General features: G+C 38.5%; 1 protein-coding gene across 3 annotated transcripts in view; it reads right to left on the bottom strand.

Moving 5' to 3' along the window:
* Positions 1 to 529: 529 nt before the first annotated feature.
* The window catches only part of LOC150081322 (organic cation transporter protein-like), a 37,611-nt gene continuing 10,747 nt past the window's right edge, over positions 530 to 27,393 (bottom strand). For 2 of the 3 annotated variants that reach the window (XM_090379164.1, XM_090379163.1), the window contains exons 3-11: positions 26,545 to 26,648; positions 24,082 to 24,236; positions 21,040 to 21,208; positions 18,691 to 18,838; positions 15,806 to 15,894; positions 14,553 to 14,767; positions 14,251 to 14,432; positions 13,534 to 13,673; positions 530 to 729 (exon numbers count right to left, since the gene is read on the bottom strand). In XM_090379164.1, the coding sequence (XP_090235290.1) occupies positions 678 to 729; positions 13,534 to 13,673; positions 14,251 to 14,432; positions 14,553 to 14,767; positions 15,806 to 15,894; positions 18,691 to 18,838; positions 21,040 to 21,208; positions 24,082 to 24,236; positions 26,545 to 26,648 (1,254 nt within the window). In that variant the 3' untranslated portion in view covers positions 530 to 677. The remainder of the gene's footprint in view (positions 730 to 13,533; positions 13,674 to 14,250; positions 14,433 to 14,552; positions 14,768 to 15,805; positions 15,895 to 18,690; positions 18,839 to 21,039; positions 21,209 to 24,081; positions 24,237 to 26,544; positions 26,649 to 27,393) is intronic. The other variant, XR_016547264.1, reaches the window with a different exon arrangement.

The following is a 27,393-nucleotide window of genomic DNA, read 5'->3' as shown; positions in this document are numbered from 1 at the left end:
AGAGGCAGCAGGAGCTGCAAGTAGCAAACACATAGCTTAATGTTCACCAAGATAACATTCCTGTCGCTGTTCATGGAGGTTATAATTTATGTTGATGTGCACCGTACTTACTGATAGATATCACTGCAGACTTACTTGTCTGCGGTAATATCCATCCTTCCACTTATGTTGAGCTCAAAGCCCATACTACTTTTAGATGGGAAATTTTCAATGATGAGCGGTGTATTTTGTCTATTCAGAGCAACCGAATTTAGCTAACATTCTTTAACTGCCCAAATATCCAACCGTTTATATAATAACACATTTTTCATACTGGTTTAATGATTTTGTGTCTTATTCCATTGCTGTTACGAATACATGGTGGGCTGTTTCTCAAAACATTAATTATAATAAGTGAGGCTAAGAAAAGTTTAAATTAGAAATCGTTTAATGGCTGATATTTAGAATTCATATATTAAGAATTCAAAAATGAAAATTCGAATTCACAGAATTCTGTCTGGTGTGCTTTTTTGTAATGCACACATATACGAGTAATTTCAAAAATAGCCGCCACCTTGGACAAATGCCACAAAATTCGATTCTGAGCGGGTCGAGACCATTCCAAAAGAAAATCTTCTATCCTTTATTTTATAAAAGGAAAGAAATGTGCTGATGGAATTCGCATTCTTTTTCTCACTTCATTCCTCTCTAAGACCGATAGTTTCTTCTTTTCTTGAATGCTTCGGTTTACTGGAATAAAGAAGAGATTTTAAATTTATTTGTTTTCTAAAACAGCTAACACATAACACTGAAAAACAGAGAATCATTAAAATTAAAATGTGTTATAAAACTTCACACGTTAACAAGATTTGATCCAAAAAAGTTATTTAATGCTGGAATATTGCATAATCTTTCGATTTTTTAAAATTTTATTTTTTGGTTTCATGTCTTTTGCACTGTGTATATAAATTTCAAATAAAATACTGAAAGAACGGTCTGGCTGGTAGAATTGACTGGGCTAGGTTTGCCATGAGTAGACGACTGCAAGAAATTATTATTAGTTATTGTAGGGTTTTAGGAGCATCAGCGACTTGTTCCTGTATATCGTCTGTAAATTGCGTATGTTCTGAGGTCGATTTTCTGTTTTCTTGACAAAAAAAAACCCCGAGGAAGATAACCATCGTTTGCGCGGTAGAACAGTGGTATCGTCACCGTCCTCCCCCACACCAGGTAGAAAAGGCCCGGGTTCGAATCCCGTCGATGACGCCAGGCAGTTCATTGGGCTTTTTTCACTCCGTGGCTGAGTTAGTCGGTCTCAGGGTGGATGGCAAGGTTTTTCTTCCCAGAAACTGGGTTTTTTTCGTCCAGCAAAACAGGCAAATCAACTAGAGAACACACTTAGTCTACAGACACAAATACGGGTTTATGTATTAAATTACGGATAACCTAATATAATAATAATTCTGAATCCCTTATATCTGAGTAACACCATGCCATTCTCGTCGTTCGTTATTTTGCCTGCCTCTGATGCCTGAATAGCGTCAAAGGCCGACGAAATTTAATTTCTAAATGAGTCATAAAACGCATATGCTTACAGGTAATTTGCCCTGTGAACACATGATTCCATAGATAAAGTATACATCGATCTGTAATGGAATTCATATAGCTCTTCTTAGCCGTTATTACCACTAAGTGTAAATAACAATGGATTTATTTTTTAATTTTTGTCAAACAAAATTATCAGTTCCGCACTTTTACATCTACTCAATTTTAAGTTCCGATATAAATCGATAATTCAATGTTAATTTTATTGTATATATATACTGTTTATATAAGACGTAGTATGCATTAAGGTAGGGTAGGATTAGGGTAGGATTTCTTAAACCCTCTATATATAAGGATGATAAAGAGACAAAATTTTTAAACAATAATTCCCTTGGGAACCATTAGTCAAAAGAGGAAGACATGAGCAAAATACTGTGCCCAAATTATCTCATGAAAACGATTTTCATCTAAAAAAAAGATTGCTAAAAAGATTTCATGTTATTGAGAAACCAGAATGGCTTATCTGATTTTTTGACAGTTAAGATTGTCTTGTATACATGTTCATTGTGTACTGAACTCCGCCCCCCTTCATCATTCTGTTCCATGTTGTCGCATCAAATCGTATCATCCTTAGCCTATCAACAGCAAATTCGAGCTACTCCACTTCAGTCTCTTACATTTACTTGGCCATATTTGCTGCTGCCATATTTTCAGGGATATTCATGTGTTGTTGTGGCAAACCACAGGGTTTTCCCCATTAGCTGCTACTGTACTTGTGAGCTTATGCCAAAACCAGCCATTTGTATGTAGTTTGTTGGGTGTGTAAAATGTTATGATGCGTTCTGTTGTTACGTTGTCGGCCGGTACCTGGTTCTTGGCAGGTGGGAAGCTGCAACACCTGGTCACCATGTTCCACCCCATTCTCGTCACGTGGAGGCGGCCAGGATCTACTACCTTCATGCTAGTGTATACCGGAACAAAGTTCCAGGATAGACAAAATTGTGAGAAAAGGAAAAGGGGAACAGCTGGAAAAGTTGGGGATGGGTGGGGATAAAAGAAGTGCAGCGGGGGTCAGAGAAGGGGCCCGCCGTATTTTTTTTTTGTACGTATGTATGTATATACGTACTTCGGTGGCCTCTAGACATAAATCCAAACCACCTGTATCACTTTCTAGTGTTATTTGAACTACACAAATAATCACCAGGGAGCAGTCAACGCCTGGGAAACTGCTACCTAGTACCCGTCCCTAAGAACACTGACTCGGTCCCTGGTCCACTCATCTGTCTGTGCTTTCCGTATTTTTTTTGGTGCCGTATTTTTTTTTTTTTTTTTTTGTACAACTGTTGAGTATTGACCCAGCTTGTAAAAGCGTTGAATATTACTAGCATACGTATCATTTTTTGGTTTTCAACTAATCCGCGCGGGTAACACAGTAGTTATAATCACCGCCTCCCCACACCGAGAGTTCGAATCCCGTCAATGACGTGAAGAAATTTTATGGACTTTTTTCACTCCGTGGCTGCGTGAGTTGATCCCAGGAGTGGGCAGCAAGAAAGCTTTTTCCCTTCCAGAAACTCGGGTTTTCTGTCCAGCAAAACAAGCAAGTCGACCAGAGAACACGTGCGATTTATGACATATTACACATACATGAGCAGATGAGTCAGTTCTCGGGTGACCCTAATATGACATTTTATGATTACATTATGAAGGAAGTGGCGTTAGCTTCCATTTATGGGTATGCTTTAAAAGCACATATTGCAACTGTAGTTGGCATATGATGTCCTTGGAGTGATTTTTGATTTCTGGGAACACTTCAAAAGCCATTGACAACAAGGTCTCAATGAGTGAGAGGAAAAAGTTCAAAGTTCAAAGAAAAAGTTCAAAAAAGTTCTTCAAAAACATCCTAATTACATCCGATCGGTTAGGAGATGAATTGTCCTGATAAAATAGCACCAGTTTCCAGTAGTTATGCTTTAAAATGCAGTGGTGTGGACTTTTTGACTATCTTATATTGTAAGCTTTCATTTCCAAGATGATTTTGTTCATTCCACTTGAAATTTATTCCAGATAATACAGAATGTTCTTCATACTCCTGATTGGCTTAGCGTTGATTCCTTACAGACGAACGATTTTAATATTTTAAAAATACAAACCCGTACGTAATTTTAATTTATAGTTGCAACTAAGATTACAAGAGACGTTTCTATATCTTTGAGATATATGAAATCGCTGTATAGTTTTTAATAGATTATTTTGTAAGGACCCGTCCTTACATTAATTAATAAAAATTGTTAAATATTATGAGAATTTAACTGTAGTACGAATAGTGGTTTTCTGGTACAAACAACATGGATTAAGAAACACTGGAATTCAAAAATACCTTCCAGTCACTCCCTGTTTAGTTGTAGTTTGTTTGTATGGAAATTCTTTGACGAGTCAGTAAAAGTAAATAACCGTGACAAATCCCCATTAAGACAGAGGCAGATGCACCATAGTAAGGGCCAAGAGCACTTAAGTTGGCTCTCTTAGAAATTTCACGGTGGAACGCTAGTAGAGGTGGGCGACGTCACCAGGTGTGCGCGCGTGAGGTCACGGGAAGAGCTGTGACGTTTCTCAGTTAACCTGAACTTCCGCCTCTCGTTCTAGATGGTTCTCGTATATTCTAGGCCACGGAAGTTGGGAAGAAGACCCGCCCACGGAAGATGAGAGGAGACAAATGAGAGCACAGGAAAAGGGATGCGCAGATCTCCTATTGGCCAGGAAGAAAATAGAGGGAATTTTGAGAGGGAGATTCTGAAAAGGTTTTCGTGGCATTCTGGAAAAGTTTTCGTGAGATTCGGAAGACGTTTTCGGAGGATTCGGAAGAAGTTTTCGGAGGAGTCGGAAGAAGTTTTCGGAGCGGTCTGGAGGATGATTTGAATGAGTTGGAGAACGATACAAAGCAGAGCGGTAGTCTAATTTGGGTGATAGCTGCAGCCCTGAGGTAGATGGAAGCAGTGATAGAAATTCTGCGTATCCCGACAGCCCGTAGGAATGTTCACCTGTAAACATGGAAGCCGTAGTGAGGAAGAAGGAAGAATCACACCCTGAGAATTATATAGGCAAAGTCAGTCGAACGAGTGGTCGAACCATTGACCTACTCGAAAACCCCTCTATCCACGGAAGAAGAAATGCTGACCGGTAAAGAGTATGCGACACTGATTGATTCCAGCCGTGCAGTACCCGGTAGGGAAGCACCATAATCACCGAGGTCCCCAAACGAGCGCCCCCGCATTCCAGTACCTGAATGACCGATATGAAAGGAAGCCAAGCAGAGAGGGAAGTTCCAGGCCTAACACGTAAGTGCTAGAGAGTTTACCGACATAGGTGTGCTTAATTTATTAAGGAGAGGACTTTAGAATAAATAGATATTTATAGTTAAGGAGGGAGGTTTAAGTAATGAATATATGAATAAAAGTGTAAGGTATTTAAGACGGACGCAGCCTATAATTTGAAGTGAAACTCCTCATATAAATGCTTGCTGGAAGGAGAGGGTATAATAGATAACTGAGAATTGTTTAAAGTTGGGAAAGGTTTTCATAATATGTATGAAATTAAAGGTTGAAATTTAAATTTATTATGAGTTGATTTGTGGACAGTATTTCTGATTTGAGTAGGGGCTAATTAATAAGTGATATATAAAGGTATAGAGGATTAACTGTTCTGAAAGGTAATGTTTAATTGAATTGATTGATATTTCCTGTTGACCTGAATGCAGAAAGGGTGTCTAATTGAATAAATGCAATTTTTTTTACAAATTGAGACACGAACTCTGAAGGTTTTTGTGAGCCAGTTCATTGGCTGGTAGTTGTTGGTTTATTATACAGACTGTTCAGAAGAAGAGTGGGAAGAATCTATGTAAAGTGTATGACACGACCTATTGAAGTCCCTGTAAAGAACATGAAGAGACACCATGTCATAATGAATAATAATGTGTATTAGAATAGGATATCGGATGATGAAACATTTGAGTTTGAACAAGATATTTACACATATAAAGGTTAATGAAATAACAAGTCACTATTATTAGTTTCTGTATGATATGTTAATAAACATTGTTTTATTTTACATTCATGTGTTGGAGTCTGTCATTCCGAAACTCAGCCAATCCTGTGGAGAAATACTTAAAAATAATTAGGGTCCCCTTCGAGTCAGGTAATCTTCTGAGATCAAACAAGTCAGATGCTAAAGTGGGAGGATTGGACTACGGGGATATACATATAAAAAGGGGATAAATTATAATAATTAAAATATAAAGAAAATTAGGGCAAGAAAAAAAAAACAATAATACACCAAACCCCCCACAATAATAAACCCACCCCAACCCCCACAATTGGCGAGCATAAGCCAGGATAATTCTGCACAACGGAAGGCTGAGTTCAGAACGACAGGAAAATATATATACATGTATATATACATGCAATCCAGTTGCTGAAACTGATAGAAAAAATTCAGCTGGCGAGCCAGAAAGCGTAAGTTAGAATTATATATGTATTACTGAGTTGATTATTGTTGAATGAATTTAGATTGAACAGGTAAATAACGGTGGATTTTAGAGGCAAGTATTGATTTAGCGTTGAACTGGAAATTATTATTTATGTACAATTGAATTAATTAGTGAGACCGGACAGGGAAACTTCAAGGATAGATAAGTAAAACTTAATAACTTTTATAATTATTGGGTGTTGAAATTTTACTAATTGATTATTGATCAAGCAGGTAAATGTTAATGGTAAATTGAATTGGATTATCTAATATAGTTAAAGAATTGTAGAAAGATTAATCGGCAGACAGATTAATTAGTTAAAGTTGATAGCTAGAGATTAATAGATATAAAATAAAAATGCCAAGAAAGGGTAGGAAACGCGGCGAGGACTGCGAAAATTTTGGGGGCCACAGTGACGAACATGAAGGCCAAGAAAAACCAGAGGTGAGAATGGTAAGGGGGGTAGCAAAGGGGTCAGGACAAATCAAATACAGCAAGTATTTGAAACCATTCAAGGGGGAATCAGGTGAAAGAGTGGAAAAATTTATTAATAAATTAAAGCTAATTAAGGATAAGGAAGAGCTAAGCGATATGGATGTCATAACTATAGGGGAATTTAAACTAGAAGGACAGGCATTAGAAAAATACAGACAGGCTACAGTGGCAGAAGAAATAGTAACGCTCCACAGATTCGCTGAGACATTAAGAAAATTATTTGGGAAAAAGAATGACTTGTTAACCAGCATAGGAAAATTGGGAGGATACACGCAGACCACTCGCGAAACAGTGAGCGAATTCCACCAGCGACTTCTAAATTTAAAAATAAATACAGAAACAGCAGAATCGGAGAAACAGGTGTTCGAGAAGATACTAACAGGGCAATTTATCACAGGGCTCCACCATAATTATAAAAAGGAAGTACTAAGGAAAAAACCCGAAACATTAACAGACGCTTACAACCTCTCATTAGAGGAGGAAATGCTTGAAAACTTTAGTAGAAATACGGGGGCAAAGGAAATAAACGCAATGACCGACAGAAAACAGCCAAAAACAGGAAAGGAATCGAGGGAGTGGGGGAGCGAAATCGAAGGGTTAGCTAAACATTTAAATAGCATCGAAAGAAAGATGGAGTGGATGATGGAAAGGCTCTCTTTAAGCAATGATGCTAGAGAAAATCAGCAACAAACGGAAGTGAAACAAAGATTGGGTATAGTTTCACGAACAAACGAGGGGGGAGACAAGGATAGCAGTCGAAAATGGTGTTATAAGTGCCAGAACTCAGACCATTGGACCCGCTACTGCAAAGTGAAACGGGGTACCAAAGATAACTGGGAAAGGGGAGAATATTGCCACCAAAATAGAAATCACCACGTGAGTAGGCCTATACACTCGGACCAACGGATGGGGGAAAGACACACTACGGATAAGAAGGGCAGCTATTTGCAGGGCTACAGAGGAGATAGGCCAGCCTTAATACAAAAAAGGTCCGTCACCAGGGGACCAAGTGGGCATATAGGGAAGCATTATCCAAGAAAGGGCATACACATAGAGTCGGTAAGAAGCAATGCAAGCAACGATACCTTATTTTACGTAGACGGCAGCATCGGCGGGGTGGATAGCCGGATGCTCATCGACAGCGGGGCTACCCGGTCACTAATGACCTGGAATTTCTATTTAAAGTACAGGGACATCCGGGGAGAAAACAATGTACAGGCCTGCGAGGAATATACATTGAAGGGTATAGGCCGGGGCGATTGGCCGACAAAGTATTTAGTAACAGAGGATGCAGCATTAGGAAAGGGAAGTGAAGTAGTGAGATACCAGTTTCTAGTAGCTCCGGGGATAATGGGCGCTGGATACGATGTGATAGTGGGGATAGACCTGTTAAGGGAGGCTGGATGCGTTATAGACCTGAAGAAAAATAAGTTATTGTTCGACCAAGGGGTCAGTTCGCCGGTCTCAGGTATCACGAGAACCACTGGAGAGATTGAGACATGCGTGACTCAAGAAAATAGGGTTCTGGAAGGACCAAATTGGCCTGCGGAAGTAAGGAATCTGATAAACGAATATGGGCATTTGTTTACCGAAAGGGTGTCCGAGCTGGGCTCTACGAATTTAACCGAGCACGAGGTCCATGTAACCCAGGACAACCCCATTTTCACTCCGCAGTACCGTATTCCCCAAGCCCAAATCCCAAAACTAAGGGAAGAGATCTCGCTGATGGAAAGGGCCGGAATTATAGAAAGGTCACAATCCAAGTGGAATAGTCCACTGCTAGTCGTGAAAAAAGCTGAAGGGGGAATTAGAATAGTGCTGGACCTCAGGAAAATTAATCAAGTCACAAAACCTATCGATTTCCCCATGCCAAATGTGTCAGAGATTCTGAGCAGTCTAAAGGGAGCTACGTATTTCTCTAAACTGGATCTAAACTCAGGTTACTACCAGATACCTCTCCACCCTGAGCACAAGAAATACTTTGCTTTTCAAACCCCTTTTGGAAAATATCAGATGGCCAGAATGCCACAGGGAGCCCGAAATTCTGCGGCCTCTTTTCAATGCGTTATGACCACTATTTTTTGCAGACCTGCTAGACAGAGGGGTAATGTGCTTCATAGACGACGTTCTGGTTTATTCCCCCACGTTGGAGGAGCACAGAGAGCTGTTACGGGATGTTTTCCAGAGACTGACTGAGGCCAACCTATCCCTGAAAACATCAAAGTGCAAGTTTTTGATCCCTGAGATAGAATATTTGGGGCACACCATCTCTACAGAAGGTATAAAGCCAAACCAAAAAAATATAGAAGCAATTCAGAATTTGAAGCCCCCTCGCACTGTGAAGGAAGTGAGGAGAGTGCTCGGTATGGCAAATTATTACAGGCGACACATAAGAAACGGTGCTGAGATAATGAGGCCGCTAACCGCTTTAACCAAAAAGGGGCAGAGGTTCGTATGGGATGAGCAGGCAGCTCAGGCCTTCAGAACCTTAAAGGGGGCCCTAACACAGCGACCTCTGCTGGCACACCCAAACCCCTCAGAACCATTTTTTTTGGTTTGTGATGCCTCTAGGGAGACTATAGCGGGGGTGTTGGAGCAAGAAACGGATGGGGGCAGGCAGCCTATAGGCTACTGTAGTCGGCCGCTGAATAGACATGAGAAGAACTATGCCACCTGTGAGAAGGAGGCACTAGCAATCGTGTTTGCGGTGAAGAAATTTAGATTTCTCCTATATGGACGTAAGGTAATAGTTCTGTCTGATCACCAACCTCTAAGAATCCTGCGGGACATAAGGGACAAGAATGACAGGCTGGTCCGGTGGAGCATAGCACTGCAGGAGTACGACCTGGAGGTGCAGTACATACCGGGGTCACAAAATGTGGTGGCGGATTTTTTGAGTAGAGCCGAATATGACCATCAGGGGAGGGAACTAGGGGGCACGCAACAGGTACACATATTAGGGGTAACTCACGAGGGAGACGCCGAGATCTGTGGAGAGGACGATTGGGAAAGGGTTCGCATACGCAAGGCACAAAGGGAAGATCCCGACCTAAAGGCCATCATACGAAACCTGGAACTAGAGAGTGGTGGTAGCAGCAAGGAAAGGGAGGGGGAAAACAATCGTTTGAAGTTGGATGGCGAAGGCATCCTCCGTTATGAAACGACTGGGTCAAGGGAGAAAGGAAAGGGGGGAAGGCTCGTAGCCCCCAGGAAAATGATAGAGTGGATATTAAGGCGGTACCATTCTCATCCTATGGCTGGGCATATGGGCTACCGAAAAACAAAGGAGAGGATTGAAACCCGGTACTATTGGAAGTGTTTGGATCGGGATGTAAGGGAGTTTTGCCGTTGTTGTCACGAATGTCAGGTGCGGAACACCTTCACGGGTAGAGCCCCCCTTCAAGCACACCTGAGTCCTAATCAAGCTTTTGAGGCGATCTCTATGGATATTGTGGGACCATTGCCCATCACTAGGAATGGAAATCGGTACCTTCTTACGGTGATTGACATGCTCACCAGGTATCCGGAAGCCATTCCCTTGAAGGATCAGGCAGCTTCAACTATCGCCAAAGCATACTTAGAACACGTGGTGTGTAGATATGGGTGCAGTGACACAATATTAACTGACCGCGGGCCGAATTTCCAGTCAGAATTAATGTTGCAGGTATGCGAGTTACTAAAGATAAAGCGAATATTCACGGCACCTTATAGGGCACAATGCAACGGGATGTGTGAGAGACTAAATAGAACATTAAAGAAAGCACTGTCTCATCTTAGTAATAGAGTGGGAGACAACTGGGATGAGCAAATTCCCTATGCATTATTCGCTGTTAGGACAGCCATCCACCGCAGTGTCTTGGAGAAGCCATCCTTTCTACTACTCGGGTTCGATCCTAGGTTCCCGTGGGATTTGTCGGATGACAGCACCCGGCCGAAATATAATGACATTCAGGATTTCAAGAGAGAGCTAATCGATCGATTCGAGACCGCTAGAGAGATGGCCAAGGAAGCCAGCCTACGAAATAGTGCTAGGAGGAGGGATATGGTCAATAAGGGACGGATACATAAGCAGATTAATGAAGGAGACTGGGTTTTAATTAAAAATGAGGGACAAAAAGAAAAAAAATGGCTTAAACAAGCTAAGGGGCCGTTCAGGGTGATAGCGAAACTTTCCCCCGTAACTTATAAGTTGAGACAGGTAAATAACCCCCGAAACGAACGGGTTGAACACGAAGATAGGTTAAAAAGGTATCACTTCCAAGTGAAACCAATAATAAATGATTGCGTTTTGGAAGGAAGAGGGAGGAGATGTGTGCAAACACGGTCAAGAGAAATAACCACTGGACGAAGGGGGGAGGAGCAAAGGTGTCCCCAACAAGTCGGCAAGGAAAGGTACCAGTTGCGAAATACCCCAAGGACGGACTATAGGAGACTTCACCAAGGTGAGTTTGGTGTCAGAGGATAATGTACCATAAGTAGCCGTGTATAAAGGAAATAAACAGGATGCAGCAAATGTATCTAGGAGCAGTATTCGACGAAAATATGGGATGGGAGTAAGTAATGAAGCTTAATATAAGTTTAAGTAATGTCTGGTATATAAGTGTAATTAGAAAATATAGAAAGGCAATTAGAGGAGATTGGCTGTCGATAAAGTGGATCTGGGATAAGATCATATCCGTCTTAGGACAGAAAGGAAAAAAATTTGTATATGGAATATAAATTTTTTTAGGGGAAGAGGAATGCTATGTAAGGACCCGTCCTTACATTAATTAATAAAAATTGTTAAATATTATGAGAATTTAACTGTAGTACGAATAGTGGTTTTCTGGTACAAACAACATGGATTAAGAAACACTGGAATTCAAAAATACCTTCCAGTCACTCCCTGTTTAGTTGTAGTTTGTTTGTATGGAAATTCTTTGACGAGTCAGTAAAAGTAAATAACCGTGACAAATCCCCATTAAGACAGAGGCAGATGCACCATAGTAAGGGCCAAGAGCACTTAAGTTGGCTCTCTTAGAAATTTCACGGTGGAACGCTAGTAGAGGTGGGCGACGTCACCAGGTGTGCGCGCGTGAGGTCACGGGAAGAGCTGTGACGTTTCTCAGTTAACCTGAACTTCCGCCTCTCGTTCTAGATGGTTCTCGTATATTCTAGGCCACGGAAGTTGGGAAGAAGACCCGCCCACGGAAGATGAGAGGAGACAAATGAGAGCACAGGAAAAGGGATGCGCAGATCTCCTATTGGCCAGGAAGAAAATAGAGGGAATTTTGAGAGGGAGATTCTGAAAAGGTTTTCGTGGCATTCTGGAAAAGTTTTCGTGAGATTCGGAAGACGTTTTCGGAGGATTCGGAAGAAGTTTTCGGAGGAGTCGGAAGAAGTTTTCGGAGCGGTCTGGAGGATGATTTGAATGAGTTGGAGAACGATACAAAGCAGAGCGGTAGTCTAATTTGGGTGATAGCTGCAGCCCTGAGGTAGATGGAAGCAGTGATAGAAATTCTGCGTATCCCGACAGCCCGTAGGAATGTTCACCTGTAAACATGGAAGCCGTAGTGAGGAAGAAGGAAGAATCACACCCTGAGAATTATATAGGCAAAGTCAGTCGAATGAGTGGTCGAACCATTGACCTACTCGAAAACCCCTCTATCCACGGAAGAAGAAATGCTGACCGGTAAAGAGTATGCGACACTGATTGATTCCAGCCGTGCAGTACCCGGTAGGGAAGCACCATAATCACCGAGGTCCCCAAACGAGCGCCCCCGCATTCCAGTACCTGAATGACCGATATGAAAGGAAGCCAAGCAGAGAGGGAAGTTCCAGGCCTAACACGTAAGTGCTAGAGAGTTTACCGACATAGGTGTGCTTAATTTATTAAGGAGAGGACTTTAGAATAAATAGATATTTATAGTTAAGGAGGGAGGTTTAAGTAATGAATATATGAATAAAAGTGTAAGGTATTTAAGACGGACGCAGCCTATAATTTGAAGTGAAACTCCTCATATAAATGCTTGCTGGAAGGAGAGGGTATAATAGATAACTGAGAATTGTTTAAAGTTGGGAAAGGTTTTCATAATATGTATGAAATTAAAGGTTGAAATTTAAATTTATTATGAGTTGATTTGTGGACAGTATTTCTGATTTGAGTAGGGGCTAATTAATAAGTGATATATAAAGGTATAGAGGATTAACTGTTCTGAAAGGTAATGTTTAATTGAATTGATTGATATTTCCTGTTGACCTGAATGCAGAAAGGGTGTCTAATTGAATAAATGCAATTTTTTTTACAAATTGAGACACGAACTCTGAAGGTTTTTGTGAGCCAGTTCATTGGCTGGTAGTTGTTGGTTTATTATACAGACTGTTCAGAAGAAGAGTGGGAAGAATCTATGTAAAGTGTATGACACGACCTATTGAAGTCCCTGTAAAGAACATGAAGAGACACCATGTCATAATGAATAATAATGTGTATTAGAATAGGATATCGGATGATGAAACATTTGAGTTTGAACAAGATATTTACACATATAAAGGTTAATGAAATAACAAGTCACTATTATTAGTTTCTGTATGATATGTTAATAAACATTGTTTTATTTTACATTCATGTGTTGGAGTCTGTCATTCCGAAACTCAGCCAATCCTGTGGAGAAATACTTAAAAATAATTAGGGTCCCCTTCGAGTCAGGTAATCTTCTGAGATCAAACAAGTCAGATGCTAAAGTGGGAGGATTGGACTACGGGGATATACATATAAAAAGGGGATAAATTATAATAATTAAAATATAAAGAAAATTAGGGCAAGAAAAAAAAAACAATAATACACCAAACCCCCCACAATAATAAACCCACCCCAACCCCCACAATTTGCTGGAGTGGATTGCCTTTCTGGAATATTTTATAAAGATAAGACAACATTATATATTGTATATTTTAATTTAAATAAAAAGTTCGGGAAATATTTAAATCACATAGTTTATGAATTTATTTACCTCCAGAATTCTGCTGCTTGATGCAATGTGTCCGGAACTTTCTGATTATGAGTTTCAGGAAGAAACAAGACAAGGAGACCGGAGATTATCGACAAACTTCCATACACAGCTTGCGGAACTGATAAGTAAGTTGCATGACCCTGAAATTAATAAACCATATTTCTTTCAGGTACTATACGTGGATATTCACATAGATAGTTTATGCTTCCTATATATACAGAAAATTATCTTATTTGTATTCTGCCTCAAGGTTGGACAACTGACCAGGGAACGTTTAGCACAACCACAAGCATATAGTGCTGTAAAATCTTCAATCTTGAAATTGTGGTAAACGATTTCTGGTGTTTTCTGGGATTCAAATATAAGTATATTAGTGAATCAAAAGATTATTTTACTTTTTTTTTTAAATCAAAGTTATAATAGTTCTGAGAGTTTATACTTGTTGGCTTTTATATATTTTGGGTATAGGTGAGAGTTTTTTAGGAACTTCTTGAGTATTTTGCTTGTAGCAATGGTTTTTCCGTCCTGAAGTTTACTATTTTAGATGCTGAAAATGCTTGGGAGTTGTATAATTTAAAAGATTGTAAAGAAGCAGAAAGTACAGCTTTGGACGTCGATGGTTGGAGGTCGACCATGGACGTTGAGCTCTGAAGTGAGCCTCGGATTTATCATATTCGTAAGCTTATTGAGTTTTAAGTATCACATCACATTACTTACCAATTCTTTTACAAAAGGGGCGACCAATGAGCTGAGCCGTCCAATAAAAATACTGGAGCCTACTCCAATATTTCGAACCACAGTTGGGAAGATCTCGGCAGAATAGACAAAGGTAATGGAGAATGCGGTACAAATACAAAGTTTTCCAGCCATGGTCATAGCGATTTCTAGCCACCGAATCTCTGGGAAAAAAAAAAATAAATAAAACTTTAGTGACGCAGATAAAAAGGCAGCTGATTAAGCTAATGTCAGAAGTTTTTGCTCATTGAAGAACCAAAACTCCTTAGTCGAATGTTTCTTACCTTCTGGTATGGGAATGGTCAAAAGGCATGCAATCCCACCGGCAATCATGGATGAAACAAGAGGCAACCTTCTTCCATAGTACTGGAGTACGACGAGTCCAATTATATAGGCAGGAAATTCCACAGCACCCGAAATAACGAAGTTGACGAATGGATCCCCACTCATGTCGTTGGTGTTCAAAGACAAGCCGAAATAAATAAAGGAAATAACGAACCTGAAAAATTGTCAACTTTTCAGGCACAAATTACCAATTCAAAATAACAAGAATAGCATTGTGATCAGGGCCGACGTTAGTCAGGACAAGAAGCTTTCTTAAGTGGTGGTAGTGCTGGTAGGTATGCCTCGACGCGCAGACTCGTCTGCGTCCAGGTTGATAGCTCACTTTTAACGCGGGCCCTGATTACGTGAATCAAATGTGCACGACTAGTTAAAAATTTATATTTTTGCAGTTAAGGTTATTTACTTCTAAATTAAATAATTTTGAAGTAATTAACCCTTACTATTCTATAAATTAAGAATTTTGAAATATAAACTAATTTTTAATTTTTTAAAAATTAAATATTGGAATAATTTTTAAATTAACAGTGTTAATATAATTTATAATAATAGTTTTAAATTAATAATAAATTAAACTAAACAGTTTTAATTTATATCGTAATATTTAAGAGGTACAAGTATTTTCCCATCTTATTACATACTCTACATATATTACAAAAATATGCTTACACTGTCTACCAAAATTTTTGTGACACTTGTCTATGACTGTGGGGGATAGTCATAGAACAACTGTCCATTTTTCCCTTGACTTTTGGTAGTGTAGTGCATTTCTAAATTAATAGCACTCGTTTTAACTTAAATTTTATTTATTGAGTTGATAACTTCCGTCTTGACTAACAGAAAAAAATTTAACTGGCGATATTAAAAGTGAACAGAATTTTGTGATCTAAAAATACAAGTATTACAACTTTTTTTGTGACAACTGCAGACAGAAATCCAATGCAAGGCGTCTAATACGTCCGAGTCTCTAGAAGTTCCCTACGTGGCCTGGGATAATTTTTTGGACCTCTTCCTCATCTCATATGAATAAGATTATCCCATACCCTTACTAAAAATCCTAATCCAAAAAAATGCGTACCGTCATAACTTTCAGTAGCCAGACAGTTTAAATAATTTTTATTTTCATTCTATCTAAGATACCTTTATAATTTGTCAAATATAAGACAGAATGGAAGAAAATGCTGAATTATCTTACCAGTTAAAATAAATATTAAATGTTTGATTCCTTAAGACAGGAATTCGCAATAAATTCATAAAAGAGCCACCAGATGGACCATCTTCATTCTGTAAAAGATAAGGAATTGTCAGCATGAAAAAGCCTGTTAAACATTATTTCACTTAGCAAAGCCAACTGCTTTCACCTAAAGTAATTATCCAAAAAATTACTAGTGGTTATCTATGAACAGCAGTGAATGATACTCACTCTATGTTCCAATTAAAACTTAAAACTTGGAAAACGGCAGCAATGTACGGTGGTTGACATATAATAATATTTTGAGATATTGCCGCTAGAGTAACATTCGCGTTTATATCCAGCTGTTGTTTACAATTGCGTGCAGCTGTTGTTATTTCGACGTCTTAACTTTTCTTTTGGAATTTAATTATAACTTGGAGGTCAGTGTTTTTGATCTATAATTAAAGTTAATTATAGGTGTCGCTATAATTTAATTATAGTAAATTATATTTAATTATAATAAATGATATTTTAATTATATTAAAGTGTTACTATAATTCAAATGCAAATTATAAGTGTTAATTAATTTTACTTGTACATGCGTGAAAAAAAACTTATTTTTGCTTTAAAATGCTGTAATATATTTTTTTAATATCATATCATTAATTAAACTGTAGGGGAAGGTTGTAATTTCGCCACTTGGCTACTTTTAAGTTTCGATTTTTTTTTCAGGAAAAGGAATTCATGTTTTCAGCAACATGAATTTTTTTAAGATATCTAAGATGTTCTACATAATATATATTTTTTTATTTTTTCAAAAGAGAACGTTTAATATGCCTAATGATCCAGGAAATTTATGGTTGCAAAGTTTTATACTGTTATATTACTATTAATTAAAGTATAAAAAAATTAATTTATTGTATGATATATCAAAGGTTTTACTGGACTGTTTGGTCGAAATATTGCAGATTATTATTTTCAACCTACAGTATCGTCAAAAAGGAACGCAACCCATTGGCGTAAGTCTGCATGATCAGACCACATTCTCTCTCTCTCTCTCTCTCTCTCTCTCTCTTCGGTATTCACGAAACATGTGACTCCTGAAGCTGAAGAACAGGACGATTCAGTCTGGATATTTGGACATTTGGATTCTTAGAATTCTCGAATACATTGCTGTCAACTTGTAGAAAGAGCGTATTATTTACCATGCTAATGTACTGCATGGCATTACTTGTTCCTGCAAGTCGACGCTATGCATTGCATTATGTGATTTTCAGTTTGTGTATTTCATCTCTTCAGTAAAGTTCGATTTTATGCAGCTCCCTACGCATCATCCTTTTATTAATATCAGTTCCTGTAGCCTCCCTACATTACTGGTTGGCAGTATTCGATGAAGACTGACAGAATCTATCTGCCACTTTTCTGAAGTCTCTTCGATCCCTTTCCCCAATTTCTACTATCTCCTAAACGTCTCCCTGCAGTAGTAGCACCATGACGTTTCCATTTTGATGATTAAAGCAGCCACCGTTTATCTAAGACTCGCAGTTTTGCCAGTGGCGCGAACAGCTTGGTCGCTAACATGGCATTCTATGATCAATCCCCGATGGGGAATCATTACTGTCAGACTAAGTGTTTTCTTTTTTCGAGCGTGGCTATATATATATTTTTTATTTATTTTTTTATTTTTTTTTGGCATTATAAATTGATAAATATTTGGTCGTATTGAGAAACTAGTAACACCAATCCTAATCAATTACAATGTTTTGCACATTTCTGTGTAAGATCCACTCAGGTTTTGGCAGCTTCGTTCTATAAGCAATGTTTTGCTTACCAGTGGTCCTCTCGGGTAGGACAGTTAATGAAATCATTGTTCTCCCCCACACTGGGCCCTCGTGGGTAGCACATTTGATAGAATCCCTGTCCTCCCCACACCGGGTGAAAAAGAGTTCGAATCTGGTCGATGACGTTAGGAATTTTTATGGGCTTTTTTACAACGAGGCTGAGTTAGTCGGTCTCAGGCGAGAGTTGCATGGCTTCTCTCGTCTAGCAAACAGGCATATCGACAAACACATTATACTGACGCCTCATAGTCTTATTGCTTTGGCGCTTAACTCGTATTCATATGCTGGCAAGCATATATGAACGATATCATTTTTTAGGCTTTCAGACATTCCGTTATTTATTAAATATTGAAAAGATTTCCATTTTTTGGCATATACATAAAGTCTTGCGCAGCACTTTCGTACGATTTTTAAATCTTGTCTATCAAGCTGGCCGTAGAATTTTTTAATGATTACTTCAGTTTGTTATTTGAACTGATTATCTATATTTGAAGAGAGAAATAAATGCCCTTTTTAATACGCACAGAGGGAACGAGATCGTAATTGTTATTATTATTTAAGTGATGCAAGCGACAACGCTGCCGTCCACGGACGAATTCTGAATCACTTACCCTGACATCGCGCGAAATTTGCTGTCGGCCCCGGCAGCGGTCGCCTAGGACCTAGGTTATTGGAGTCGCTGCTCAGTCGCCTAGGTTATTGCACCCCTGATCCGGTGTGCAATAACACTTTCCTTAATGAGGCAGTCAACAGCGAGTGATAGACTGTCATCATACAAACACTTGTAGAAACATTATCACCAGACGAATTCTCTAAAGACGCGGTTTCAACAAGAAAATGACACTGCCCACATCTCTTGTACTTCCTTGGCATCCTTAGAGTCTGTCGATGCCATTATTTACCTCGAGTTTCTGTAATGCACACAAAATAATTTTATATCAGTCTCTTTCATGGGCCGCATTTCTTTTGAATCGTAGCAGGTTAACTGGAGCAATATGTAAACAGACTGAGTGCTTAACAGATTAAATTTGCAATACAGTTATTAATGATTAGTTTTTGGCCTACCTTTCTGATCTGAATACTGAGCTTTGTCACTACCTCATCTATTTCGTCCACACTTCTCTTGTTTCTTCTGGCGGCGATCCTTAGGACTCGTTTGGTTTCTTCAGTTCGATTCTGAGTGAGTAACCAACGAGGAGATTCCGGTATCAACCTGAAACAAATCCGGTATAAAACAACAACAATAACAACAACAGCAAGCAATTTTCAGAAAAATTTCTGATAGTTCATGCTCTGATTTGTATTCGCAGTAATTCAAATAAGTCCAGAATTTCCTTGATAAAAACCTTTGTGAATAGTAGCACTGTGGTCATGATCACTTTCTTTAAGTGATCATACTTTAAGAATTACGACTTTAAGAATGAACTTTTAAACTACCGGTACCCGTTTTATTCGCTGAGGGTTACTGGCAAATGCACTTAACAGAAGGACCAACCGGAGTCTGCTTCAGGTTGATGTTTGGAAAAACGTCCCTTCTAATTGAAATGAGTGCTTGGATCAGCCAAAGATTTTAAGAAATCACAGTTAGCAGAATCCAAACTAAACTTAAATCCAAATTCATTAGGTACATCCAAACTCGAATGGGGTTTATTAACAGTTGCAGAAGTAGAAACGCTGTCAGAAACTTACTTTAAATATTACAAAAAATAATAATATCCAGTTCAGAAAGTATTGCTCTCATCAGGTATCAAAGATCGTGAGATTAGACGTCAAAAGAATATTCAAGAGTAATTCATTATGCTGACTGGAATTATTATCCACTTTTTTTAGAGACAACTTTATTTAACATTTGTTTTGAATAAAGAATTTTGACTAAGAAACAAACGTTTAAACTTAAGCTATTCTTTAGAAAAAGAATGACGAATCGGTTACTTCCGAATTACTGGTGGTAGAAATCATAGAAAAGCGTTGGTGAGAACCAGACTGACGATTAATACATTTAAATTTGCTCTTTGGCTTACGAGACCTCTTTTTAAAATTAGCTACAGGAATAGAACAACATGAACCACAATAAAAGAAATTGAAAATTAAAAGTAAAATAGATATTTAATAGCAAAAATGCAACGCTAACAACTCAAATAACCGCCAAAAACAGTAAGGCTATTTAAAAGCGAAAATGACGTCAATAATCTTCTCTCTTTGGGGGTGGTATCTCCTTAGGATTGTGATTATTTTTCCAAATAAAATGATTTTGTTCATTTTTTCAAGTATATTTTAATTTTATCCTAAAAATCGACACGAACTTAATTAGTCACCTGATGATTGGATACGTGCCAATTACTGTATATCAAAGTAATTATGGTAGGTAGCATTTTCCAGACTCCCACCATCCAGACTTCGTACTCTTAAGAGTATAGTGGTTTCGCCGCTTGTCATTCGATTGGAGAAGTCTCGGTTCGATTCCCGTCAATGATTTGAAGAATTTATGAAGCTGTCATCAATCTGGAGCTGTAGTTAGCTGATCTCGGGTGGAGACAGTAGGATTGCCTTCCCCGTTATTCCGGTTTTTCTGTCCCCACAACATGCGATTCAGGCTGGGAACAACACATTTGTATACACATAATACAAAATGGTGCAATATGGTCTAAGTCGCTGATGCGCCTTAAACCCAAAAAACAATAATATCCAAACATAACTGTTAGACCTCAACGTTGTATAATGCCATGATCGTTCCAAAGTTCACAAATGGTGGGCAGTGCAACATTCAAAACGCCGTCTGGTGTTCGTTGGTGTTATATGGTTGCTTTCGAGGTGAAGCTCTCCCATCCACGCCAAACTTATGAAACTCTACTGACATTTTCTCCATTTACGACCCCTCTTGTTATAATCTCGAGTCCCGATATCGGGATTTGTAGTAGCACCATCGGGAACAATATAACCAACTCCTCCATGATTCCCCGCTCCGTATTTTGGAAGGACCAAATTGTCTCTTTTAGCCAGCAACAATAAATTACTGACATGGCAGCAGATGACCATACATCTTTTGAATGATGTTTACTATACAATTTTATATCTGTTCTTAACCTGCATAAGCTTGGAAATATAGTTCGCTCCCTACTGTCGGCAATTCAAATACTGTTGAAAGAACAGCGTAAGCAATTTCGTATTTTGTTTCTATGTTCTGTGTCGAATTCATTGGGTCCGATCAAGAAGAGAGGAAAAAAAAAATAAAATAAATAAAAAAACCAACAACAACAACCAGAACTATGTACACAAGAGAGAAAACATTTTCTCCTCAGCACACAGTTTGACTCTAATTTAATTGCCAAAATGTTCATTAATTATCTACTTTATACCTTTTAAAAATAAGAAAGTAAAAGCAAATGCTATGGAGGGACTGAGTTTTAAACTCACCAATAGACTGATATCATCAAGACGCAAGGTACACTAACGAGAAGTTGCACGTAGAACCAGTCTCGAAGCAACCAGATGATTCCAGGTAAGATGATGAATCCAAAAGACCAACTTAACTGGACAAACATTCCTAGGATCGTTCGGTAAAACGGACTCACTGTTTCCACCACTGAAAGAACAAAATCAAAATACCTAAGGGATTACTGTAATATATTTTGCATAAAAATAATATCGTTATTTTGATTTAAAAAAAGGAAAAACAGAACAATATCAGTGAAGACTGTATAAATACAACCATTGGATAGCAAATGTACCTATTAATATGATTGTTTATTCTAATAATTCAGGGCATTAGGATTAATGTAATCCTGTTCTCTCAGTATTAGTATTAGTATCAGCAATGGCAAATGACAGCGAAAAAAAAAAAAAAAAACATCATTTCCATCTCCTGTAATAATTTGTCTAATTCTTCAATTTATTCAAACTATCCACTCCCAAAAATTTTCGAACATCTGTCCTGAAACTATCCATTTTCAATTTAAATTTATATCCCCTTTTGAGTGTGTGTGTCATTCGAGAAAGTTGTAGGGTATTAGGCGGATCAGCATCCTAATATGAGACTTCTAGATCAGTATGCAGTACCCAAAGGGCGGCTTAACCAATGACAAATGACTTAAACAACAGGATAATAATCACTGCAAGCTCGTAATCAGAAAGGGAATCAATCTGAGCAAGCCAATAATCGAATTAAGTTTTTGTTCTGTTTTGTTTTTCTGTTCTACGTCCGAAAACGGTATTTCTCAATCTCTTTAATAATATGAATTATCTAAACTTCAAGAAATTTTCTGAAGGTCCAATAATCTGTATATCTATATGCAGACCAAAGTATTGGGACATTCGTCCCAATATAATAAATGATGCGAAGGAGATGTACGAAAAGGAAGAACAAAAGTGTTTAGGCAAAGCAGAGATATCAAAAACAAGGCAATTACGGTACTTCAGAGAGTCTTCTTTTTGTTCGTTGTCAATATTAGCAATTTCTCATTACGTGCAACATCCACGTATTTAAAACTCGCTGATATGAAATGATAGAACTAGAAAAAAAAAAAGAAAAGAAGACGGATAGGAATCGTCGGTCCCTAAGGAAGTGGTAAAAGAGAAGCAGGGGACGTCCTCAGAAATTGTTACATGTTATAATTTCCGAGAACGTTACAATTGTTACAAACGTGATATCCGCAGGAACGGCCATAAGTGTGTTCAAGGGGCATAGCGTATATAACGACAGAGCTGCTGCTCAGAAGTCCCACATTACTCCATTAACATGCCAAATGTCGCTTGTGGTAGTGTGTAACCTATCGTTCTTGGATCATGGAACAGTGGATACAGGCACCTACGAGTCCTGCTATATTGTCTTCAGATCTAGAAAACTAAACGCACAAGGCGTAAAACAGATCAGATAGTGAAATGTGGATGTGGAGGAGCCTGTGGACGTCATCTACCGCAATGTATTATACCAAAAGCGAAGTTTGGAGGAGGCACGATTATAGTATAGAGTTACTTCTTGTGGTTCAGACTTGGTACATTGGTTGTACCGAAACACTATCAATGTCGAGTCGTAAACTGACATCCTTGGCAATTCCGTGGTGTGTGGGTTTCCATTCTGATAGACCTCTGATAATGGACTCTTCACGTTCAGAGGATAACTCTATCACATATAGAGAGCAATGTACGAAACTTGTTCTGAGGAAAACGAAGTGCTGCAAGTTCCCTAGGCCTAAAGCGGATCTGAATCCAATTGAATACCTTTGGGATAAATCGGAATGCCGTGACCAACATGCACCTCTTCTTCTACAGCTGAACCTGGCACTTGCACTGATGGATGAATGGACACAAATTGCTGCCTGCTACAAGGAACTAGTCGAAAATGTTTCACGACGTCATTGAAGTCAAAGGTGGGCCTACACTTCATTAATTTATTCATTAAAACTCGTGATTTCCAAACATGATGGTGCCCTAATATTGTTGTTAATCTGATTATAGTTTGTAATGTTATGTTCTAACAGTAGCGTAGCTACCCTTTTTGGGGCCCGGAGGCAAAGAACATGTTCGGGCCCTTACTTAATTAAAGCCTTAATGAAAATTGCAAAAACAGGAGACAGCCAAAGACGCCGGGCCCCTAAAGGGCACGGGTCCGGAGGCAATTGCCTTGCCTGCCTATATGGTAGTTACGCCACTGTGTTCTAATATAACGAAGTAGGTATACAATACTGTACATGCTATTTACCTCTTCCGTTCTTGTTATTACTATATGAATAAATTTATAATTAGGCTGCATTTAGGCATATTAAATAATCCAGGACTGGTGACGCGCCTTTCCATGTCCTTTTGTGAAGATAAAAATATATAATTAGACATTTTGGGGCTCACATGCTTTGGATTAGGGCTTCATCATGTCTAAATCCGACCATATTTGTAGGAGCTTTATGTAAATATAAATATAAATATTCTAAATAAATGAACTAAATAATTAGATAAATTGTAGAATTCTTAAAGTACCGATTTAAATTGACTCAAATTAATAGTATAGCTTAATTTGCGGTACTCACCTTTTTATATAATCTGCAATTGACGTGTTGAGATAGGATAAAATGGTAGTTGAGTTTAAAAATTGGAATTAATATGGATACGTTTAAATTTTGGAAACGGAGTTTAAAATATGCTCAAGGAAATAGAAGTGCACGTCTTCATCCTTGGTTGTCATGAAGTTTAACTCCTCAGTTTAACTTTCCTAGCTTTATCATTTCAACTTTTAATTCGTGACAAAACCAAGGATAAAGACGTGCACTTCTATTTCCTTGAGCATATTTTAAACTCCGTTTCCAAAATTTAAACGTATCCATATTAATTCCAATTTTTAAACTCAACTACCATTTTATCCTATCTCAACACGTCAATTGCAAATTATATAAAAAGGTGAGTACCGCAAATTAAGCTATGCTATTAATTTGAGTGAATGAACTAAATAAATAATATAATAAATACCCAACACGAATGCAGTTCCAAATATTCCATTTCCACCTATCGACATAAAAAGTCGACATACTGCAAACATTGCGAAACATGTCGAAAAAGCACAGGTCACCACCGACACCAACAAAATAACAGCGCTGGCAAGAATTACAGGTCGCCTTCCATACCTATCGAAAATTACAATTGTAACTTTTTCATTTTAACTGAAAAGAAAAAAAAAAACAAAAGAACAGTTTGTCATGAAAGCTTTAGGCAGCTATTAGTACACAAGTTGATCATTTAATTCGCGGAAGGATACCTTAATATGCTCCTGCCATTGTAGCTTTCTCCACACATTTGTCTTGTAAACTTCTGGCATTTTTCCCATAGTCTCTGTAGCACTTATATCACGTTGAACACAGCAATGTATTAAGCCGCTCACCAAACGGTGCACATATAGCGCATAGTTTAAGGCAACTTTGCAACTACCAAACAACGTGTCAGAACTTGTCATGCGTTTAGTGTATTCTTGGAAATATACCCTACTGCCATCTACTGGCAGTTCTCCAGAAATGAGTGTTTGTACGGTGGCGCTGCCGTCTCGCGAATTGAATGGTCAACCTGTGTATTAATAATATTATAACTGAATAGTTAAGCGGTAAATAGTACACCTATGTTTAAATAATATATACATACTGTTTATTTTAAGGTTTAATTAGACAAATAGTAATTAATTTTTTAGACAAATAGTAATTGTCTAAAAATCATTCAGAGACTAAATAATCAAAATTCAACTAAATTTTAAAAATTAATGTGTTTCGCTTACTTGTACTAGAACAGACCTCAGGGTCAATATACACTGAAAGGACAGAATGCGTGGGATGTGTACCTATATACCTGCCACCCACGTGGCAGGTATATAGGTACACTGCACCACTGCATTCACGTAGACGGTAATTCGATGTCACTGTGGATAAATAGTGACATCGAATTACCGATGTCACTATTTATCCATATTGTCGGTTAACTCACGTGCTGACTTGTGAGTTAACCGACTTTGAAAGAGGGATGATAGTGGGTGCCCTACGCACGGGTTACTCTATCACGGAGATGGTACAGAAATTGCACTATCCCCGTTCGACAGCATCAAGAGTGTATCGGAAATACGCCATTTCCGGAATAACATCTCATCGTGGACAGCCCTGTGGGCAGAGAAAGGTGGTGTATGAGTGGCCTTTGACGTCGGTCTCGCATTGTTTCAGCCAACCGGAGCGCGACAGCGGCACAAATCATCGCCGACTTCAACGAAGGAGGTGCCAGAAACGTCTCCAACAAGACTATCAGGCGATCATTAGCCGCAATAGGTTATGGGAGCTGTCGACCCACCAGAGTCCCATAACTAATACCACTACACAAGATTCTACGCCTCAGCTGGGCGAAAGAACAGAGGCACTGGACCTTGGATGAGTGGAGACGGGTCTCTCTCCTGGTCCGATGTCCCGTTTCCAGTTATTTCGGACGGACGGGAGGGTGCGTATCTGGCGGAAACTGCACGAAGCTATGTATCCGTCATGTCAACAAGGAATGTTCAGGCAGGTGGATGGTCTGGGACGTGTTCAACTGGCACACGTTGGGACCTCTGGTACGTCTAGACGCATATCTGAACGGTCCAGGTTACGTATCCGTCCCTGCAGCCCATCTGCATCCCTTCATGGTCATCGTGCACCCACAGCGCAATGCGCCTCCCCACAGGGCCGTGCTGACTAGAACATGATTTGAAATCATTCCTCAGATTTTACCACTATGGAATCCTCCCAGTTCACCAGACATGAACTCTGTGGCGCATCTTTGGGATGCTGTGGAAAGGTCCGTTCGAGCTTTGGATCCTCCATCCAGGAATGCGACCGAATTATGGACAGCGAAGCAGCAAGCGTGGATGGAAATACCTGTGGAACGCTTTCGTGAACTAGTGGACTCAATGCCTCGCCGTGTGACTGCCTTTATCCGCGCGAAAGGTGGACCTACCCGTTACTAGGTAGGTATCCCATGATTTCTGTACGCTCATTGTAGTCACTTAGAACCTTTGGATTTCTCTTCTAAGCACAAATAACTTTATAGTGAAAACTTTGCTCTCCCTTACCAAATCATGCTTTCAAGGCATGAAATTTTTTAGGCCTAACTGCATTAGGCACAGTTAACTCATATAAAAGGTAACATTCATGTGTCTTAAATAGCTTGGTTTTATACGTTTTGTAAATAATTCTTAATATTTATGAGTTAATCTACGTTTACATTTAATTAATTTATTTATATGTAATATAAAAGTATTTCATATTAAATGTAGCATTAATGAAAGTTGGCTGGATTAAAATCGTCTGCTTTGCTTACTGGTTAATTTCTTCTGCTTTTGCCAATAATTTTAGTGATTACGTTACTGTATATATTTTAGAGCAGTTTATAAAATATAATTCGTCTCACCTCTGAAACATCACTTACCTGTCTGCCAGATATCCTAGTAGCAAACCTGATACCAAAGAGCCAGACATGTAGATGGATTTGGCAGCCGACACAAGCCACTCACGATCACACACAAGATCCCACTATCGTAGAGGGCAGAACTTTCTTAATTTATTAGAGTAAATACACGGAATAGTAAAAAAGAAGAAAAAATAATTAATTTATTTGGAGATTGTTAGATTATTTGTTTAAGGAAAACTTATAATTTTTTAATGTACAGTAATATACAGTACAGTAAGATGTACAGTAATAAGAATTTTTATAGATTTTTTAATTGAAGCTTTTTAAGTGGAACTTTTATGTTCATGGCTTCAGAGTCGCAGTTCAGACCTTCCTAGCGATATATTGTGACTATGTCACTAATATTGCGTTACGTGATTTTACATACTAGTGAAAAATATCGATCGAAATTGATCTAAGTTCACCGAAATATGAAATTACTGAAATCAATAAAAAAAGCAGCAACCATCAATTCACAATGTTTACTTTTTTACTAATATCAGCAAGCACCTTAAAGGATTAGAATCCTAATATATAGATGAGTGAAGCTGCATGTTAAAACAACACATAATTTAATATAAAAATAAAAATTACTTGCGGGCTATAAAATAACTTTGTGATTATAAACACATGATGTCAAAACATACTAACAATAAATGGAAAAAAATAATAAATAAATAAAAGGAACATGGCATGGATTTAACAGGGTCTCAAAATCGTGCCGTACGGATGTGGTCCATGTTGACTCAGTTGTTTTCCACAGTTGTTGTAAATTTGATGGTTGCGGATCTGCTTCGATGAGGTTGTTCCATCTCATCCCACAGGCTC

Source organism: Mastigoproctus giganteus, chromosome 8 (assembly GCF_048544385.1).
Source record: "Mastigoproctus giganteus isolate SK-2022 chromosome 8, ASM4854438v1, whole genome shotgun sequence".
Classification (NCBI taxonomy): Eukaryota; Metazoa; Arthropoda; class Arachnida; order Uropygi; family Thelyphonidae; genus Mastigoproctus; species Mastigoproctus giganteus.
The sequence above is the reverse complement of the archived record's forward strand: the minus strand, read 5'-3'. Positions and strand labels throughout refer to the sequence as shown.